This window comes from Ambystoma mexicanum, chromosome 9, assembly GCF_040938575.1.
Source record: "Ambystoma mexicanum isolate Mex_15411 chromosome 9, UKY_AmexF1_1, whole genome shotgun sequence".
In the NCBI taxonomy this organism is placed as follows: Eukaryota; Metazoa; Chordata; class Amphibia; order Caudata; family Ambystomatidae; genus Ambystoma; species Ambystoma mexicanum.
The window spans coordinates 330,234,964-330,257,194 of NC_090931.1; the positions used below are offsets into that span (position 1 = coordinate 330,234,964).

Below are 22,231 nucleotides of genomic sequence, written 5' to 3' on the forward strand. Positions count from 1 at the left end.
GGCTAACTGGAGGGGTTGAGCCTGGAGCCCAACCATAGATGCAACACTAATTCGATTCATGCTCACCTGGGCTAGGGCCTGGGGATCTGCCTCTCTTACTACATCTTTCTCTTTACTAACTTTTGGGTCCTCAAGACCCTCCTCTTGTGTTTCTGTTTGGAGGCCCACAATCACACTCACATTCCTTTTTGCTTTTCTTTGCCTTTTCCTTGTTCTTTCCTAGTGCTTGGTTGTTTAGTCTCATCTCGGTTGACTACCGTTGCCTTCTCAGCTAACTCACTACAATTGTCTGAGGAGGGTGTTATGATATGGTCCAGGAATTTGTGTAATCCACTATTTCTTGTTTTGTTATTTATCTTGTTTTTGGGTTTTTTTGTTATTTTTTTTTCGGTTGTTTGCTGAGGTATCTCTTTCAGTTTTTTATTTCCTTCAGCTTTTTTCTTTGTTCTTCTCCTCCTCTTGTAGCTTTAATTTCTTGCCGCGATCCAAATTGATCCTTATCCTCCATAATTATTATGGACTCCTCTTTTTCCACAGGTGATATATCTTCTGGTGTTTCTGTATGGTCTTCTATTACTTGGGCAACCCTCATGAACTCTTCCAACAGAGATTCAGAGAGTGGAGTATCATCAAAGGTCTGTGTACTTTCAGTGTACTTTGGTACCTGCGTGTCCTTGTCCTTGGCAGATAAGTTATTGGACGGCTTTCAACACTTCCTGGAGATCAGTTCTCGCTTTCATCTCTTCAATTTTGTTTTCTGCCATGAGATTGAGAATCGCTGAGATGTCAAGGCCCTGTTTTGTCACTTCAATTCTAGTGTCATACACCAGTGGTATGATTGTGGTATTGATAATATTGTTTAAGCCCACTATTGTGGAATCATTCTTGGTCACTTCATTTGATAGCTCGAGTAAAATCCCTGCTTGCGCTTGTACTTCGCCTTTTAATAGTTCGAAGACTGAGACTAGAGAATTCAGGACAAAATTGAGGGCCTGCAGTGTGGTGTTATTTAATTGCTGATTCTTCCTATTGTCGTCCCCCTGTGGTGGGGTATTTTTGTCCTTTTGTGACTCTTGGCTTTCCCCATGACCCCTTTTGTGAGGTGGGTTCGTCTGGTGTCTTTTTGTCGTTTCTACTTTGTCCATTTTGGGGGGTATTTTGAGACTGCCCTTCCCTCATACGACATTTTCCCCCATCCTACATTGCTGATGTATGCAAATTCCATGTTGCTACTATTTCGCCGCTTGCATCATTCAGGCTTTTATTTCTCCTTTTTCCAAAGTGTTCCTTAATTTTCTTATTGATGTTTTTTGTAGTGACTGTGTATTGTAATCCGTGTTGCCATTGATTTAATAGTTCATTTTGAATGACCTTACCGTCTTTCTCTTCGACAACTTGTGAAAAAGTTCTATGTATCTGAGCCTTCGTTGTTGTTGGTGTTTTATTCGAGATAGTTGCAATTTCGGACACTACTGGCATTTCTGCTGTGGTTGACTGGGCCAGGGGTTCCAAGTATGACCCATCCCACTCTGGCGCCTTTAGTGCATTTACATAGATTGTACTCCATAGCTTCATAGTGGCTTTAATCAGCTTGCCTTTGTTAACAAGAATTGGGTAGAGAGTGGGGCCTTTTCATGTGTCACTTCACGTGTAGTTATGGGCTCTCTGTCCACTACTTTCTATATTAGTTGTAGCCCTGGTATAGTATCAGCTTTACACCAATTGTATATTGAGAGCGTTGAAACTTGGCCCCTTTATACTTTTCCCCAGCAGGTTGCGCCGTGGATGTGACAGTTCCACATTTCTTAAGCCTACTCAAATGAGGGCACTTGGTTTCTGTATAAGCCAATTGTTTAGACTACTTGTGCCACAGATTTAAGTGCCTTTTCTTCCCTTCTGGTTATTTATTTGTATTTTTAAATTTATGACCTTCCCGTTCGGGCTGTAACTCTTTTAATGCTGGGATTATATCTTTGTGGGAGAGAATGTCTTTTCATACGTTTTCCCACACACCGTATGTACCCTCTCCTCCCCTCAAGCCTATTAGCGCACTGCTCTTACCGGGTATCTTGAGCAGGGTGGCAGCATTACTCTCGACCTCATGGTGTTGTAGCGGTCGCAAATTATTTCAGCTCCCACAGCTGGTAGGCGAGTATGCGGCACTGAAGTATTCTTCTGCCTGCCGCCCTCAAGTCAAACAGCAAAACAGATTTCAGCCCTTCGCTTCTCAGGGCTTAGCGCTGCAAGGGCATACTGTTTTGTAATTTCAGGCGGCACGTCGGCGTGCTCCCCTCGCACAGCTGCAGTGATTTTGTTAAAGGGACAGCTGCTCCCTTCTCACGATTGTCCGTTTTCAATCCACAGAATGCCAGCAAACCAGATTTCAGCCCTTTGCTTCTCAGGGCTAAGCCTTTCAGAAACCACACACAGTGACCTACGTACACAGATCTTACACTTCCAAAAACATAAGTGTAGCAAATACTGCCTAGGTCAATATAAAAACAAAGGAAATTACTATACCAAATGTCGCTTTGGCTTCCATAGACCAGTTTCAACCAAAGGACACATAAATAGCTTGATGTCTTCTGTTAGACACAGTGTACAATGGAAATCCCCTAAGAACACGTAGAACATTAAAAGAGACGAGGCATAGAAGTACATCAACAATTACAATACAATCATTGCCCTCTTGTGAAATGCACATATAGACATTCTATACCTTGCAGACAATTCTACTGCAGTTACAAGATATGTCACAGCCTATCTCAATCAATGATCAGAAGACAAAGCTAAAAGACCTTTGGGATGCATTATCATCTGACAAAACCCTGTCGCAAAAATTGTACAGCTTTGGTATAAAAATGCTGTCACATAGAGATTGCGGGTGCTACGAAGCTGCAGACCTTTTAACAGGTACACCCTTATATGGGAAATCTCAAAACATTGTCTGGCTAAACCTTGGTCCAGCTTCATCACGAAAAAGGGTACTAAAATTCTACCAAGAGACAGAAACAATACCCACAAATGATCCCAACAGCCAGGACATTTTAAAAAACAATTTAATTGACACAAACTATCCAAACAGAAGTACTGCTTTGGAAAACATGTGCCTGTGTGACATAGCCCAAAACTACTCCTACAAAAACAATGTTATGCCAGATGAGACAACTGGCAAATATGCAGTCTCAACTTGTGAAGGAAGCCTAGTACTCATATAAAGTTATTGTTTACATCCCCAGAACATAGAGAACTTTATTAAATGGCCTTACTACAACTTTTCAAACCTTGGGGAAAAGAAGAAGAATTATTATGTGACCATAACTCATTTGAAGCTGCATTCAAGACAAATGATAGCAGTATAACAAATGTTAATTTTAAACAATACAAACAAATGTTGAACAATGAACGCCAACAAGAGAAAGAAAAAGCTCTACTAGATAAAGACACTCCTGAAGGCAGTCAACGATCTCTTACAGGAAGCCAAGAACATTTGGAGAACCACTCATTCTAAATGAAGCAGAAATAGCCTGAGTTAGAAAACACCATCTATCAATCTGAGCAATCTGACGGAGACTTGTTAGTGCACAAATCACAGCTAAATGATGAACAACTCACCATTTATCTAGAAGTCACTGAAGAAATTGAACATGGACTTAAACATGAAACTAAAATGTGTAGCTGTAAAAATGATAAATCCCTGCTCCTGTATGTAAGTGGTGAAGCTGGTTCTCGCGAAACATTCTTAATTAAAATAATCAGCAAATTTCTACAAGTCTTAACAAACAACCTTTCAGCTGTTGTAACAGCCCCACAGGTCTAGCTGCCTAGAACACATGAGGTGTAACTTTACAATGACTACTTCTCCTCTGAGTAGAACATCAAAACAAATTAGAATACTATAAATGGTCAGCAGAAGCCTACTGAAGTATGCAGAATTCTGAAACAAATGAAAGTCCTGCTGATTGATGAAGTAAGCATGGTTTTCAACCTCATACTGGCTTTAATTCATCTCACAATGCAAGAAGTCCTAAAAACCGACTACAAAGAACTGTTTGGAGGAAAATGCGTATGTTTTCGGAGACCCCCTACAGTTAACACCAGTAAAGGCCAACTCATTTTCAAAACATTAGGACACAAACAATGCCGTAATATACTAGGCAGCATTGGGAGTGTAAATCTCTGGCAACATTTTCACTACAGAGAAACATGCGTCCATCTGCAGATCTAACCTATGCAAACATTTTAAAAAGCATTAGAACTGCTCTGCTTACTGAAGATGAAAAATCCATATTATAAACTAGAGTAATCCATGAGCTGTATGGACAAAATACATCTCCCCCTGATGTCATGGAATAATTGACTCAACAAAATGTAAAATGCATGTGCCTAATGCCAACGCTTACAAGCTGTAGCCAATTCAACGATACAATATTGAAAAAAGAAATGCAACCCATAGTGCATATCAGCTCCACAGACAAACTAGAAGTGCACAGTACAACACTCCCTATGTGTCAACAAGCCAAGCAACAGCACAACTAAATAGCTTAAATAAATGTATCTACACCACAGCTGGATTAGAAAAACTATGTACCCTGTGTCTAAACTACAGAGTAATTCTAAAAGGTAACGTTGACGTAGAACAAGGTTTAGTCAATGGAGCAATTGGTACAGTTATTAGATTCCAAACATATCCACATGACAACAACATTCAGTTTGTCAACATCCGCTTTGACAAACTTACAGAAGTTAAAAAAATTGGCCGCACAATAGACATGTATGTATGAAGAGAATAATTTTCTCTATGTCTTGCAATACCACCACACAAACAAAGAACAACTGCTACTCCATCAAATAATACAAACACACAACTCTGCATTCCAAAGACAACTGCACGTCCATCAAAATGACAGAGTTTATTGTCAAAAAAAGAACTGCAGTCCCATCAAACAATAGAGGCTCAATCGCTGGACCATTTAATTTCAGCAACACAACTGGAGTAGATTGCTATGCAAATGTAGCAATCAATCTTCTCTTCCAATTGCCACCAGTTGTTCACACATTTACTTAAACGTCTCGGACCAGTTGTGTTTCGAAATGCTCGTCCTTCATACAAATGTCACAAATAATCCTGACAGCACCTGCAGTGGCTCAGGTATAAGGCATGAATTGGACTACTGTGCAGGAATGGTAAAATACATCATAAACACACAGGAAGATCCACAAGAATTCCTAGTGCACTTACTACAAGTACTACAAACCAAAAGCATCCCTTTAAATGAAATGTTCCAGATTTCATACAAGTGGAAACATACAAGCACTCTCTGCAACCATGTTTCACAAGAGCATATCCATAACCAAATTCTGAATCCATTCCATTTCACCAGCTTCTGCAGAATGGCAGTCGTAGCATATTATGCTCTTTTTGAAATTCAGACAATCGTTCCAGCATACAAATAAACTCACATGGCCAATATGTTATACTAATGCTTCCAAGGTACAATGCAGATGGTACTAAAAATAACTTTAAGCTCACAGCAAAGTATCTCTTGGCAAGAAAATCTTCACAACCGAAGGCATAATCTACCACACTGGTGCCACAACCACTTCAAGCCACTATACTGCATATGTCAAAAAAATAAGTGGTTGGTTTTAATGTAACAACACTTCTGTTACTCCAAAACATAGGTTACCAGCATATCTAACAAATGGCTGCCTAATATTCTTGCAACCCAAATTTACTCACTAAAGTATACTACAATATACAATTAGAATGCACCAACGGGTATCTAACTACTTTAAACATAACTTTCATTATAATGAACTTAAAATATGCCATCACAGTTATACCTGCACAGTACATCCATATTACTACAATAGTACCTGTAAAATCCAATAGAGTTAGAATACGCCAACGGGTATCTAACTACTTAAACATACCCTTCATTACAACATATTTCAAACATGCCATCACAGTTATACTTACAAAATACATCCATAGTATTACAATAGTACTTTTAAAATCCAATAGAGTTAGAATACAGCAATGGGTATAGTGAGAAACCTGAGAACGTTCTCACTCCATTCTCCCCAACGTTCTCCTCTCAGGTGTCCAAGGAAAGGCCATCGCTACTAGATCCTGGCCATGGGATTGGAGATGCGAGCGAGGATCACCTGGGTGGAGTGTCCTTGGGGATTAGGGAGGGGATAATCTGCAGGCCAGACATGGTATCCCTCCTTTTCTGGTGTGAACAAACCTTACCTTCCCCCTGCCTTTATAGGCTGTTGCAAACCATCTATCATTTTTCCTCATTCAGACCATTATAGTACTGGGACGATGAGGAGGCGACTAAGAGTAGTGGACATTAACAGATAATTTCCCCACTCTAGTTCTGAGACGAGGATGAGGCCTGAGGACTGCTGTAAGGGTCAGACATGTCCCAATAACTATGATCAGGCAATTGAAAAAGAGTGAGAAGCTGCAGAGAGAAGACCTAATTGGGCCAGAGAGCATGGCCATCCGAGGTCGAGCGGGCAGAGTATGGGCCGGTGAAAAGGACGCCAACAGCAGAGAAGCCAGGAAGACGCTGAGGCTATTGAGGGCCGCAAGACGGTCTGGAGCTGTGTGAAGCCTGTTGCTTTGTGCTCCCCGTTGGGAGTAGGGAACACAAAGACACTACAGACCACTGCAGGAAGAACTGGTGGGGGCGAACGCTGCTTGCCGGATCTCCTCGGGACTGAGAGAGGAGCGAGAAAGAACCCAGAAGCGAGCACGCAGAGGAGCTGCCGCACACCTGGTGAGTAATAGGGAAGGTTCACTCTGACCGGGGCGCTCCATGAGCATGGTGTGGGTTGTGGGGAGGCCGAAGAAGCTAGAATATACGATAAAGGGGTCTGGAGACCAAAAAGTGAAATAATGAATACCACAAACTGTATGTAAATTAAGTAGGTTGTTTTAATCCACCATGTTTCTTTTCTCCCAATGATTACTTCATGTTAATACAACAAATATGTACCACTCACAAATGTTGTACCAAACATAGTACATGCAATGTACTATTTATGAGGGTCAAAAAAGTAAATCTATGTGTACAAGTGTATGTAATTAAAGGTTTTAAAATATCTTGTATAACACATTATACTTGTTTTTTTCTACCCAGAGAAACAACCACAGATTCCAGTCTTCTTACCATATTCAACTAACTATCCACACCCAGTATCAATTACTCTTGGCATATTACTGTAGCCATAACTACTAAGGACCAAGTATTATATGTTTCACCAGTGTCTACAATTCTACATTACAGCATTTTTACAATATTCAAGAAAGCATCTATCCCCACTATCAAGATACTACTGTAGCCAAAATCACTGAGTACAAAATATTGTAACCATGCGCAGTGTCGACAATTGTGGTAGGATTATAAATACCATATACACTTCAATGATATCGTTCCACCATATTACAATTACTGTATACTCCCCTAGAGTACCTATAATTACTATACACATATTACTATGGCTGTGGCCACTGGCCAAATTCTTGGGGGCGTGGCCACGACCACAACAATAAGATTGAACCATATCATGAATACGCACAATACACCTTCAAATAACATGACTTACCCAGAACCCCTCTCATTCTCAATAGTGTCAGCAACACAGACATGTCAAAGATAATGTCGTGTCCACGGCTTGGAATAATGCAGCGGACAGTGAAATCGACCGTGGACTCGTCAGCACCTGCACAGCCTTTTTCACCTATGAAAACTTTTTCACCTATATCAACTTTTTTCCACTCCCCCACCCTTCCCAGACACACATTAGCGACAAAAATACCCCCAAATGTATTTTCCAGAGCTTTTTCTCACTGCTCTGTCCGCGAACAAAGGTGGTGGTGCACAGAGCCAACATAGCAACCGTTTAAAAAAATATGATGCTCACGTTTTTCAATAACCAAATCCGTCCAGCAGTTTATGCTGTAGGCGTGAGTAAATATTCTTTCCATTATGTCTAGGATTTCAAAAGTTCTGGGATCGCTGCAGTAACTTTGGCTCCCCACCCCCAGACGAAACCACACCAAACTTTGCAAAATCATTCTGAGGTGGCCATATACCTTTTTGCAAAGTTTGGTGAGGTTTTGTTCAACTGCGCCAAAGTTCTAAGCTGCCCAAAAACTGTTCTTCCAATGAGTTGAGGAACTTAACCATAACTTCACATCCGCTACCGCAGGCCGTGCAATATATATTATACACACTCCCGAATATATTTTACTTTATGAAAACTGCCTTGAAGCAAATACTTCTGCTCTCACAGACACCTTGAGTTCACCTTCTAAAATGTTCTGCAATTTGGATCCATGTTCTAGTTTGGCTAGATCAACTTACATACAAATCTTCACAAACATTATCCCTCTCCTTGTAACCTGCCTTTGAATGAACCCCTGTTCATCTTACAATTACCCACTCCCTCTGCCCGCTGCCTTTTCCCTTTCCGCCCGACTAGGGTTGGCCCCCCTGGGCGGGGCCACAATACACCAATCTCCAGGCAAACCTTGGTGCTATGCGACCAGTACGATGGTGATTTGGTGCAGCAACACCATCCAGTAATTCCTTGCCCATTACAAGTCTATGAGTATATCTAGGAGTGCATTGGTGCATTGTAAGAAATGTGGGTGAGGTGGTGCAGGGGTCATATGGTGGTGGCACGATGTCTGCATTGAAGAAACGTGCATGATGCTTGGCTCTGTAAATTCTGATCCTTATGTCCAGCTCAAAGTAAAGATAAAATAGTAATGTAAAGTAGCACAGGAGTTAGTATGATAAGTGTGTGTTCTTGTTATTTCCTTAATGGTGTCCATCACACCCCTCTCTTCACAAGTTCAAATCCTGCAGCAGGGACAACTTAGACCTTCACCCTCTTAGGTTGATACTTTTAGTACATTTAAATTTGGTAATAATAACAGATGTTATTTTAGCACTTGTAAGTAGTATGAATCTGGCATGAAGATCTCCATCAAAAGGTTGACATAACTTTCCTTATTGTTAGTAATGATAAACTTATATGTTTTCACTTCTGCAGGAGAGGCTTTAGGATTGAACCGTCCAGTGATGGTACCATACAAGCTTATCAGAGACAAACCAGAATCGATAGAAGTTACAGGGTTGCCAAATGACATACCTTTCAGAAACCCTAACACGTACGACATCAATCGGCTTGAAAAGATCCTGCAAGCACGGGAGCACATCCAGATGGTGATTATAAGTCAATTGCAGTAAGTTTCAGAGAAGAACTGCTCTATAATAGTGGTTCAAAGCAAGTGGTGTGCTTGGCAAATATTTTTTGTTATGTCCAGTTATTATTTACTTATGTATTTATTTATTTATAAATCACTTAAGCCCATAGGCATCAAAGCGCAACTTTGTAAATCAATAAAAATAATAAAACAAACGAAAAGTGAAGGAGCCAGTCATACAGAAGTCAGTCCATGGGAAAGCATAGAACTATGTGAAATGTTCTTTGAAAAGGTGTGTTTTCAGGTGTTTTCTGAAGGAGGCAAACCTAGAGTCCAGGCACATGCACTGTGGTAATGCATTCCACCAACTCGAAGCTGCAGTTTGGAAAGATCTGCCACCAGCATGACTAGGCTTATATCATTTGTTGATTAGGAGCAGTTGTGTGCTTGAGCGGAAGGAGCAAGAGGGATTGTAGGCACGAGCCTTAACATATGAAGGCGTCGCTGTGCACACATTTGTCAATGATAGGCATAGTTTTGAATTGTATTCTTTTGGTGACAGGCAGCCAATGCAGATGTTAACACTGTAGTAATGTGGCATCTTCTGGGGGTATTAGCCATGATCCGAGCAGCTGCATTCTGTATCAGTTGGAGCCTAGCGACCTCATAGGACGGTGCTCCAGCAAGCAGAGCATTACCATAATCAAGTTTGAACCCTAGGATAGCTCTGGTTATAGAGGCAGCATTTGTGTCAGAAATGAAAGATCTAATTTGATGGAGACAGTGAAGATAATAATGGCTGGTGCTAACAGTGTCTGAAACCTGGGCATCCATATTCATCTCTGTGTTTGTTATGACTATGCCAATGTCAACAGGAACATAAGGAAAAGGCTTCCACTAACCTGGAACAGGAGCATTGTAGGATGCCTATGAGAAGCCACTCCTCAGGTTCTGGACCCCCTTCTGCGCTGCACCTGCGTAAGGTAACTCAGAACCCGAAGGGAAACCCTCCTGGATGTCGTCAATCTTCAGAATAATAATTTCAGTAGTGTTGAGTTCCTCTTTGCCTGGATCGTCTTCTAACTGGAGGCATTACCACGTGCAGCCTAAGCAGTAAATAGAGGGAATTAGTGGAGATATCTAATGTAATCAAAGAAAAAGACTGAAATCACTCCTGCTATACCTATGCGGAAACCGTGAGTGCCAGAGAGGAATTTCCTTGGACAGGCATAATTGAAGGTGTAGAGAAAGGAAGGCTGTGAGCCACTCTGGTGATAGTATGAACTCTTTCTGGAGTTGTGACCTAAAGAAGAATAACATGTAAATCAGCTTGCCTCCGTAATAGAAATGGGTTGTGTGTGTGTTTGCGTCTTACCGTTGCTAATCTCCTAGGTGTCGTCAGTACAAAGCACTCAATGGTGTCGCTGGAGGATCCGTAACTACGGAGCCTGCAGTGCTCTTTCCCTCTGTATGCTACAATCTGAATGAAAATATATGATATGTGAATAAATGGGTTAGATGAGCGAATGCGGTCTGGATTGTGTAAGGTTATGAAATGCGAAGCCACATATGGTTGCCTGGTAACGTGGCGGCGTCCCAGGAAATGATTCCGCCGTCGTGTTTCTGGGAGTTGTGCTGTATGAAGGCTCGGGGTAATACTGTGATGAGAAGGGACGAAAAGGCTAGATTAGAATAGGCAAGGAATTCATGAGTTTGTAGAAAGGCTCTTGAAACGATACTTACGGTGCATCGTATGAAAGAAGTAGTGACGTGCAGTCCTGCTGGGCATGCTTCCTCAAACTGCTTCTGCTTGACAACGGGGGCGGAGCCTGACGGGACTCGCAGGAAAAGACTGGAACGCTACCTTGAACCAAGGGGGCCATCTTGAGGGAACTGTAGCTGACACTATTGACATGCCTCCAACGTCGCCATAGCGACCAACGGCTACGGCCATGCATAACAGTGTTGGGACAGATGCCTAGAGATTTGGCTTTCCTCAGTATGGGAATAGAATGAGAATTTATTGACATATGGTCATAGAAATTGCCAAGCCCCTTGGAGGTATTGGGTGCCGCCAACAGAAGTAGTTCTGTCTTTTGAGCATTTAGACAAAGCCAGCAGTAATCCCTCATCCATGAGCTGACAATAGTGAAACTATTGTTTACATGATCAGTATCTTTGGTGCTATCGCTGGATAACATAAACAGCAGCTGGGTGTCATCAGCATAGTTTTGAAACTGGACTTTGTTGTCATGCAGAAGAATATGAAGGAGTTTTGTATAAAGATTAAAAAGAAGAGGAGACAACATGCTCCTGAGGTACTCCCTGTTTGATTATTATGGTGTAAGATTAATACTGACCCAGTACCACTGAAGCGGACCTTCCTTACAAAAAGGAACTGAACCAGCTGATTGAGAGATGATCAAGGTTTAGATCATTTGTAAGTTGTTTCAGTAAGATGTCATGGTCAAGCACGTCAAATGCCGAAGAGGGATCCAGGAACATCAACATGCCAGCTTTGCCCTCGTCCAGGATGTCAAATATGCTGGACTGGATGTCCCCCGTAGAAGTTTCAAGGATTTTAAGAAGAAAACTGACTTTGGTAATAGGTTGATGATTACCAGGGTCAGAAGTCTCCAAGGAGGCCATTTCTAGAGTGGGGGGGTTATGCAGGTTTTTTTTAATGCATCCGCTATATGGCCAGTATAGAAGGTCCCATTGACTATGAACGTAATGGGCTTACCAGGAGTGGGGGGCATTCCTTGATAACTTTACCATGGGACGCATCAGTGGCACAGTTGGTGACTTTAAGCGCATGGATGACTTTAGAGACATCATCAATAGACACAGGGGAAAAGGTGAATTGTGGTACTAGGTTGTCCATATCTCTCAGTGGCCCGACATTGGCTCCAAGAAGTTAGAAAGGGTGCCATTAGCCCCATATGGAAAATGCTTCGGAACACCTGGATGTGGGTCATGTATTGAATTATAGGCGGTCATTTTAATAAAGTTAAAGATGATGCGTTGGATTGCTGTCTCGGTGATACATGCTTACTGTGAGAAAAATGAAGAGGGCCTTATACAAACTCTATAATATGGTGGGGTTAGTTGATCCTTGGAGGTGTTTGCTTCCTCGAGAAACAATTCACCTTCTGCTCATAGCCTCCCAACTTTTAATCCAGGGTCAATTATTTTCTATTGCCCATACTCCCTACATGAGACTTGGTCAGCATAGGTGGGTGAATTCATAGTCTCAGTTCACACTGACACCTAAGTTTGGATTCATTTCTCTGCTGGAACTAAGAGAAAATAAATAGGTTGGGGCACCCATGAGTGACGGTGAAGATGGCGGCAATCAAGGGAGGTCTGATGTGTGCAAAACTCCTGATATTATTTTCTGTTTACTCTGCAGTGGGAACTCCATATTTTGAAATATTGACCTTGATGAGGCCCCGGTGGGGCACTCCAGTTTATCTGTTCTTCCTGCGTGAGAGCCAGGAGTGGTACTGCAGCTTCTGGAAGTGGTGGCACCTGAGCTGCAATTAACATGCTCCCCTATGGAAGAAAATGATGCAGCTTGCACACCACCTTAAATGGGTGGTTTTGGATGATGTTGCATTGGGGTTGGGCCCCTCTGGTCCATCAGGCTATGTGTGGTGTGCTCTGTAGCCATGGTTTGTATGGTGCAGCAAGATACTGCCATGTTGTACATATCCCGCCTCATTTATTTCCCATAGGGTACTGTGAGAAACCTGAGGGCATTCTCACTCCTATTCCTCATGAGTCCTCTGCACAGGTGGCTTGGGAAAGGCCATCGCTTTTGGATCGCGACCCTGGGGTGGACACGAGAGGGAGGGTCACCTGGGTGGAGGGTCTGTTAGGACTGAGAGTGGGATGCCTTTAGGAGAGACATCGTATCCTCCCTTTCCTTCTACTGATCAACCCAACCCTTCCCCTGCCTTTATGGGGTATTTTGAGTCAACTCCCCTGACTTCCTCATGTATGACTATTAGAAGTGCTGGGATGAAGAAGAGGCAACTACGAGCAATGAGGACTAGGTGCTTTTACCACTCTGGTACTGGAACGAGGGAGAGGACTACTGAGAATAGTAGAGGTCAGGCATGCCCGCTTAATGATGGTCGGGCAGAGCTAATCGTACCACTGCACCTGCTGCCACTGCACTACCACTGGAGAAGGCCACAGGTGTATAAAAGACCCAGGGCCTCATCATGAGTTTGGCGGTAACCCTTAAATGTCGCGGTTTTGCTATTCCCGCCGCATTTAAGGGTCAGCCAAATCACGGACTTGCCAGATTTTCCCCAGCTCTGAGCTGGGGGCAAATTCGCCTCAATTTTGCTGATTTTCGGCGCTATTACCGCTGGCGGTAATACCGCTGGCGGTAATAGCACCGAGCATTCCCCATTGGGCCCAATGGGGAGTGGGACATTCCTGAATGGGCCCAATGGGGACTTACTGTTCCGCCAAACCCGTGATCCGGCGCTAATAGCGCCGGGGGGTTTGGCAGTAGGGCTAATAGCCCCAGCGGTAATACCGCTGGGGTTAGCGCCCAACTCGTGATGAGGCAGCCAATCTAGATTTACAGGAGAGTAGCGGAGCAGTAAGAGGGTGAAACAGGAGAAGCCGTGGTATTGAGCAGCAGCGGAGAGGCCAGAGATAGCAGCGGGAAGCTGCGTCTATGCGGCATGCCAACAGTTCACCGGAGTGCAGCCTATGTGCTGGTGTTCCGTGGAACAGAGCAAACATCAAAAGGGGAGCTGTGTCTGGAGGCTGCCCCTTGTCATGATGTTCACAGTGCTCGTTTTTCTGGGGTCAGAAGCCGACCCAGGAGTGCCTAGAGGCAGAAGGAGTACTGAAGCAGAGGACCAAATGCAGACAGATCCGCGCTGCGGGAAAGCTGATAGAATCAACCAGTGAGTTTCTATGCGAAAGGAAACCCAGTGTGCGAGTGTTTGAAGTTACGCAGAGGATTACTATCTATAGGAGTGGTCGCGTGGATGAGAAGTCACGTTTTTGAAGGTCTCCTAAGGGAATCCTCGTTAACTCTTGAATAACTGAGAATACTTTGTAGTGGAGTGGTCGCGTGTACGTTTTTTTGAGAGTCTCAGAGTGCTGGGCATGATAAACGATACAAAGGGAATTTTCATAGACTGCTAAAAACTAAATTAAATGAATGAAATCTCTTCTAATTGTTGCAAAAGTCTTCAAGTGCTGGGCACATTATAAAAGCAACTTACAGAGACTTACACACCAAAATGAAATGAAGAAACCTTTTTAATTGCTACGAACATCTCTGAGTGCTGGGCACGTTATTCAAGGCATTCTATAGTGATTTAGAACAACAGAGTACAGTTTTAATTTTGTTATTATTAGTGTTCCACAGCTAGGCAACGCCACCTTTGAACACAGCAATGACACACAGCATTAGCCAATAAGCCAATTTCCAAGAAATGGATAAGTAGGACAAGAAAATTGTAAACGAACAGGGAACAATGCCAAATCCGAGATGGAGCATTTCAATTGTAGTGCGGGAGGGAAGTCTGAAGAGTATCCTTAGCAAAATAGTCTCCAATTTAGTGACTTCAAATAACTTATCGGAAGACCAAACTTCCGCCCCGTACAAAATAATGGGTAGAACTTTAGCACTGTATAACTGAGACAAAATACCAATTGAATAACCTCCAGCCTTGAGCACAAAAGATCCATCACTCCAATAATTTGGGATGTTTTCAGTTTAACTTGTTCCAAGTGGCATAGACCCCTCAATTTATTGTCTAGGTTTATACCCAAATATTTATATTCAGAGACCATTTCTAATGCTTTCTCCGCTACATTCAAATGCGCAACCTTCGCCGTGCAAAAGGTGCCGAAAATACCATAACCTTTGTTTTATTGATGTCCACAACTAGAGAATTTAAGTCAGAGAAAGCTTTCAGATGGTCCAAAGATGACTAGAGACCTGCAGGAGTTAGATCAAGCAACACAATATTGTCCGCATAGCCCATCCATTGAAGTGAAGTCACCCAATTTTGGGAGGGATCGAGGATGACTTTGAAATGGCCACACCCTACCTTTGAACATTACTGTTATGTATGATTACCTATAGTTTATGTAATGGTTTTGTGATATTCTAGTGTCTGTTGTATAGTTTCTTGCAATTGTAATTTTCAGTCCTTGGCTCCTATTTTTTCTCTCTTTCTTCTCTTCCTTTTCTTTTTCTTTCTCTTTTTTCCTCTTCATCCACCTTATTCTTTTTCTTATTTATGATATTTAGAATTGGTTTGTGATGAATTGGTTACTATGTTTTGACTTTGATTGAATATGGGTGGGTTTAATTGATTGTTGCTGTTTTTGTTCTTATTTGTATTGTGAAAATAAAAATGTAACTCTCGGAGAATAAAAAAAAAAAAAAAGAAATGGCCACACCCGTCTCATACATATAAAAATTAACTAACAAGGCTGCAAGAATGCAGCCTTGCTTCAATCCTTGATGGGTAGGAATCAAATTGGACGTCCTACCGTGCTGATCCAGACGGATCTTCACCCTGGTATTCTCATGAAGAGAAATAATCATCTTTAGCAAACCAGGCGGAATATTCCAATCAGAAAGCTTACACCAAAGTCTACTCCTCTCTACAGTGTCAAAAGCGGCACTAAAATCGATAAAGGACACGTAAACTTGCCTCTTGCGAACAAACCAGGCCTGCTGGTTGACGGTAATCAGAGCAAGGGAATTGGTCAAAGTGCGTATGCCTTTCTGAAACCATGTTTGATTTATCCGGATAGGTTTTAGAGTTTCAGTCCATTCCCCAAGCTCATTTAGCAATACACGCGCAAAGATTTTTGCCGGAGCGTCTAGCATCGCCAATAGGCAATAGTTCTTAGGATCTGCGTAACTACCCTTTTTTAGTATGGGCACTAAAATGCTGTCTTGCCACGAGGAAGGAAGAGATTGGGTCACGCTGCTCCAACTGAATAGCCAACCCAGCGTGATAGCCCAAAGGTCGGGTCCAGCTTTAATCAGCGAACTACAAATCCCATCTGGCCAAGGGGCTCACAAGGATTTACTTGCCACAATCAGTCTACTGTAGGGTATTTTGTGGAGATTTGGGGCCTGACGGTATTTTCTTACCGCCGAAATATAACTTAGCAACAATCACTCCTTGTATTCAGATTGGGCCATGTACAACAATAATACAGTGAACATGCATTATTTCAGCACCCAGGCATGCATATTTGGTATGCGTGGGTGGTAGGCGCGGTTGGTGGTATTTTGGTGAGCATAATTCCCTTGTTTTATTTGTGGCCCCAATGTCCAGAATCCCTTATCTTTGCTTAGATTTTTCGTGTGATCACTAGAGAGACCTCAGACCTACATTTTAGGAATACCACATTTTTCAGTGATAGTGTTGGTGTGCCACCATGGGCGAACTCACTGACTTATTTACGACAGAGAGCTATATATGGTAGTCTTGTGGTAATTTCCACTACCTTATATACGGTAGGGAGCTATGTTCAGAGAGTCTCTCTTCCCGTTGGCTCATGTACCTCCAACAAGCTATGCTACAGTCACTCACAATTATTCATAATGATTCTGACATGCACACATCTGTCTTAAAATGACCATTGCACTGTTTAAAAATCTCCCCACATCATCGGCATTGTAATGGCAAATAGTAAATACACCACCCGTCTGTTTTCAAATATTTTTCTGTATTATAAAAGTTGCATTTAAACACGATCTCATTCTTTACAGAAATAAATAAAATGGTACAGTAAAAGCATTGTCTATGACACACTGCAAAGAGAGTGGCGGAGAACAGAACTCAAATTGCAACATTGGTATTTGATTAAGACACGCACAGGAATCCCCTTTCCTACACTGACTGCATATTTTCGTGCACACACGGCTCCCACGCTTATGTAATTACCTTATCTGTTCAGAGTTTTCTTCAGCTGTTCTCCTTCGGAATGTGTTTGCTACCTGTGCAGTAGTGCTGTACTCTGTGCTGTTTGCAACCTGTGCAGTAGTGCTGTACTCTGTACTGTAACACGCCAAATATCCTTACATATACCCTCCTTTTGTTTTTAGAACTTGGCTATAATCCAAGCCAATTCCTAAAAACAACTTGTTCTTTTTTTTTTTTTTTACAATATGGCAATCCAACAAAATGAATATTCATGTGCATCAATGAAAAATTTGCAATCAACATTTCATCTGAGTCCATCAGTTCATAAAATGTTCCACATTTGCCTTTTCAGTGGAATTGGCATTACTTTAAGTTTAAATTTTCCAAGTCAATTAAAAACAACGAAATAAAACAACTAACTAAAACAAATAATTAATATAACAAATTAAAATAAATAATTAAAATAATAAATACGTGGAACTTCATATGCCGGAACTTCTGTTTTGTCTCTTTTGGTATGTCCCGACCAGCGATGTTATTCGGTTCATTCGAGTATTCTTTCATCTTGGCAATCTTGAATCCACAGTAGTCATCTCTTTTGGCATTCCGGTTATTTTGTCTTCACCTCCACCTGGAGGCAGGCATCTTTTGGTCTTCATCCAGGGGACTCCAGGACTCCATCGTCTCCCGTGGCCTCTGATCCCGGAACCTCCGACCAAATAATGTTAATTGTCTAAATCAAGATAGAAAATAAACAAATTAAGTACATAGCATAATACTAACTTCATCCTTTTGCCAAAAATAAAACATGCTTGGTAAAAATATTTCATTTTTTTTTTTTCTGAAATTAAACACAAGTTAAAAGAAAACAAGCAGATATTCAATATTTAACACACTTTCTCTCTGCACACCAACCATGAGCTTCCATTATATGTGCATTTATTTATTTATTTATTTATTTATTAATATTATATATTTTTACATATATTACAGTGTTTATGTACCATCATAACAATCAACTTTTTTTTAACTTCTTTGTCACTGCCTCCTGATTGTACCCATTTATTTTCTCTTTTTGTGTTCAAGGGATTTTATCTGTTTCTACATGCTCAAGCCGCCTGATCTCATGTCTGGGATGGCGTGGTTTAACTGATTTACATGTGGCCACACTACCAGAAGGTTGTAGCAGAAATCCAGTGTTTGTACGCCAGTATAGACTACCGCTGGCATGTTTAGAATCATTGGCAGAGATTATTAAAAATTTGGAATCACGGGGAATAATCAGGCCCATTCATAGCACATCCAATACGCCTATTTTAGGTGTGTTAAAGCCAAATGGTCAATGGCGGCTGTGTGCAGACTTAAGAGAGTTAAATAAAAGAGTACCAGTATCTAGATGGCCACTACCATTCATTGATCAGGGCCTAGCTCAGATACATGGTTCAAATTACCATATATCATGGTGTTGGGATCAAACCTACTCTGTGTCCCCAATGACTGGTAGGGACCATCATTTCTTTGATCTTGATTTTGTCTCTGGTTATTGTTCATACCTGCCATATCAGGCCGATATCCTACCCAGGGTCTATCCCCTAAATATCTAGGGCTGATGTAGCTCTCTCTATTACTAGGATCATGTGTTTGGAACATTGGTACAGGAAATGGCGATCTTTGTTGATTACCCCTTTGTTCAGGTGTCACATTATTTTTACCTTGGCTTTGAGCAGACTCAAGGGACATTTTGGCTGACCTGATTTCCATTACCGTGGCTGAGGGTTCTTTAGATTTAGGCCTGGTATCTTTCATTTTATCACTTTCTCTACCCTGACAATAGAGTACCTCATATAGCTTTGTGCTTTGATGTACAATCCATTCAAGGGACTTGTCACGGTCAAATTCACGGACCAATTGGGATATGATGTCTTTCTGTAGCCCATAGAAGTATGCGGTTTTAAACTCATTGGAATTTGAGTCAAAAGATACATCAAAGCGAGAGAATGCTCTTTTTAAGTCTTGTAAAAATTGGCGAGGGGATGTATTAGGTCCAGCAGTAATTGTGTACGCGACTTTCTTTGCCTCCTGCAATGACTGAAAAGGAGAAAAATGACGCCTAATTTCTTTTTCAAACTCCAGCCATGTCATATTCTGCTGTTCATTTAATCCCCTTATGATGCTGGCCGTCGGGGCATCTAAAGTTAAATGAAAATATTGTCTGTACTGTTCCCTAGGTATCTGGAGTGCTTTAAAAATGTCATGTACCGCTTCTAAGTGATCCTCAATGCAGCATTCACCTCCCTTTTTAAATGGTTTGATCAGGGCTTTAATGGATTTCATTATTTTTATGGGGCTACTTGTTGCAATGCATGGAATTGCACTATTTTGTGAGTCAATCCTGTTTTCAGGTGTATGAGATTGGTGGCTGCCCCCAATGGGAGTATCAAATCCCCCAAGGGCGCTGCAACCAAGTTCAGTCACCGGCCCAGCCACTGTAGCACTAGCTCTTTGGGCATAGCTAGAATTCACCTCCACTCCATTGAATGTGGTGCCCTGCTGCCTCTCCTGGGACCTGGGAATGCACATTTGCTGTTCTAAGTCCTTACACTTTTTAAGGAGTCTGGTTGCTTCATTTTGCAAATAATTATTTTCATCATTCATTTTATTAATCACCTCCTGCATATCGCACATTTGCATTTGGCATTCATTGAACTCTTTATTTCTCTTGTCTCTTTCTTGAATCATTTTAATCATTTCTTGTTCTGCACTCTGGAGATCACCTTCTTTTTCGCAATGTTCTTTTTGTAAAATCTGCATTTCTGAAACAACCTCATCTTTATCCTGCCTAATGTGATCCACTAAGGCTTTTAAGTATGCCAATTCTTGCTCACTATCTTCAAATTGTTTCTTGCTTTTGGATAACTGAGTATCAAAGTCTCTGCATTTTAATTGCATGTCTTTTTGGCATACATCCAATTCTGCTCTCAACATTTCCTGATTCTTACTTGCCCCCTCTAATTCAGTCTTTAACCTGTTAATTAGCTGAGTATCATTCTCTTGCATTCGCAGGGACTTGTTTAAAATAAACCATATTTTGCCGCATAGCCGTATTAAACAGTCTTTCTCTGCACTTTTATCGGCTGCATTCAATAATCTTGTAAGGCAGACCTGAATTATGCTGCCTTCTGCAAAAATATTGTCTAGTTTTTCTTTCTGCACCTCACCCTGAATGCGGTTACTCCATTCTAACGTGCTATTCGAAGACCAATTCCCATGTGCAAATAACTTTGCCTCTAAATATTGCACTAGATCTGAGAATGTGGTTTCCCTTTGTGACATTCTGAAATTCGTTTTTAGTGGCACACTGCTATTATAAAATGGGTTCCCTTTAATGTGCAAATGGCAGTGTGAGACACGCTTGCCACGCCCAGTAGGTACCCTAGGATCACTTTCCCGGCCAACGCACCATAAATATGTAGGGTATTTTGTGGAGATTTGGGGCCTGACGGTATTTTCTTACCGCCGAAATATAACTTAGCAACAATCACTCCTTGTATTCAGATTGGGCCATGTACAACAATAATACAGTGAACATGCATTATTTCAGCACCCAGGCATGCATATTTGGTATGCGTGGGTGGTAGGCGCGGTTGGTGGTATTTTGGTGAGCATAATTCCCTTGTTTTATTTGTGGCCCCAATGTCCAGAATCCCTTATCTTTGCTTAGATTTTTCGTGTGATCACTAGAGAGACCTCAGACCTACATTTTAGGAATACCACATTTTTCAGTGATAGTGTTGGTGTGCCACCATGGGCGAACTCACTGACTTATTTACGACAGAGAGCTATATATGGTAGTCTTGTGGTAATTTCCACTACCTTATATACGGTAGGGAGCTATGTTCAGAGAGTCTCTCTTCCCGTTGGTTCATGTACCTCCAACAAGCTATGCTACAGTCACTCACAATTATTCATAATGATTCTGACATGCACACATCTGTCTTAAAATGACCATTGCACTGTTTAAAAATCTCCCCACATCATCGGCATTGTAATGGCAAATAGTAAATACACCACCGGTCTGTTTTCAAATATTTTTCTGTATTATAAAAGTTGCATTTAAACACGATCTCATTCTTTACAGAAATAAATAAAATGGTACAGTAAAAGCATTGTCTATGACACACTGCAAAGAGAGTGGCGGAGAACAGAACTCAAATTGCAACATTGGTATTTGATTAAGACACGCACAGGAATCCCCTTTCCTACACTGACTGCATATTTTCGTGCACACACGGCTCCCACGCTTATGTAATTACCTTATCTGTTCAGAGTTTTCTTCAGCTGTTCTCCTTCGGAATGTGGTTCCCTTGAAGATTAACCCCAGTAAAAGGATCGCCTTTCCTTTTCAAACCGGGGTCATTGCCTGGAATTCTTAGCTTTTGCAGATAGGAATGCCTCCAACCAGGAAAAGGTCTTCCTCCCAGCTCTGCCAAATCTTGACTGTAGCAGGACGCAGGAATCTGCATTCAGTCAGGAGTCCCACAGCCAGGTCTTCTCCCCAGTAGTGCAGAAAAATGTCTGCCTGTCTTTTTCCCCGATACTGCCCACTAAAACTTTCATCTCAGCCCTCTGTATGACGTGTCCCAATGAAATCCATCATCTCTCATCCTCCTACTCCCAACAATAGCTTCGCTTATACATTTGCAATTGTTGCAAATCTGACTTCCTTCTTCCTGCAGTTACTGTGCACAAAAACACGGAGAAGCAGGCAGAGAAGAGAAGAAAAAAAAATCTGCACACACATTTAAATGGCTTTCAGAGTATGCCTAATTCTGCAGTGGAGAACACATTTTTATTAGTGGGTTATGTTAAATAAGGTTTTATTAGTCAGGTTAATGGTTAATAGGTTAGCTGTTAATTTTCAAATGTGTCTCTCGCACCATAGGCATTTCAGGTGAAAAATAGTGTGCATTTTTAAATGAGCACGTGTGCTTTTAACTGTAAAAATAGATTTGCATCTTATATGTTAAAATCGTTTTTGACTGAATGGCCTGTCTTTCCTTGTTAATCTGGT

At 41.6% G+C, this 22,231-nt stretch overlaps 1 protein-coding gene across 6 annotated transcripts in view; it reads left to right on the forward strand.

Annotated features, from left to right (window-relative positions):
• The window catches only part of GTF2IRD1 (GTF2I repeat domain containing 1), a 1,038,761-nt gene that overhangs the window by 861,198 nt on the left and 155,332 nt on the right, over window positions 1–22,231 (forward strand). For 5 of the 6 annotated variants that reach the window (XM_069614744.1, XM_069614746.1, XM_069614747.1 and 2 more), the window contains one exon: window positions 9,079–9,271. In XM_069614744.1, the coding sequence (XP_069470845.1) occupies window positions 9,079–9,271 (193 nt within the window). The remainder of the gene's footprint in view (window positions 1–9,078; window positions 9,272–22,231) is intronic. The other variant, XR_011274579.1, reaches the window with a different exon arrangement.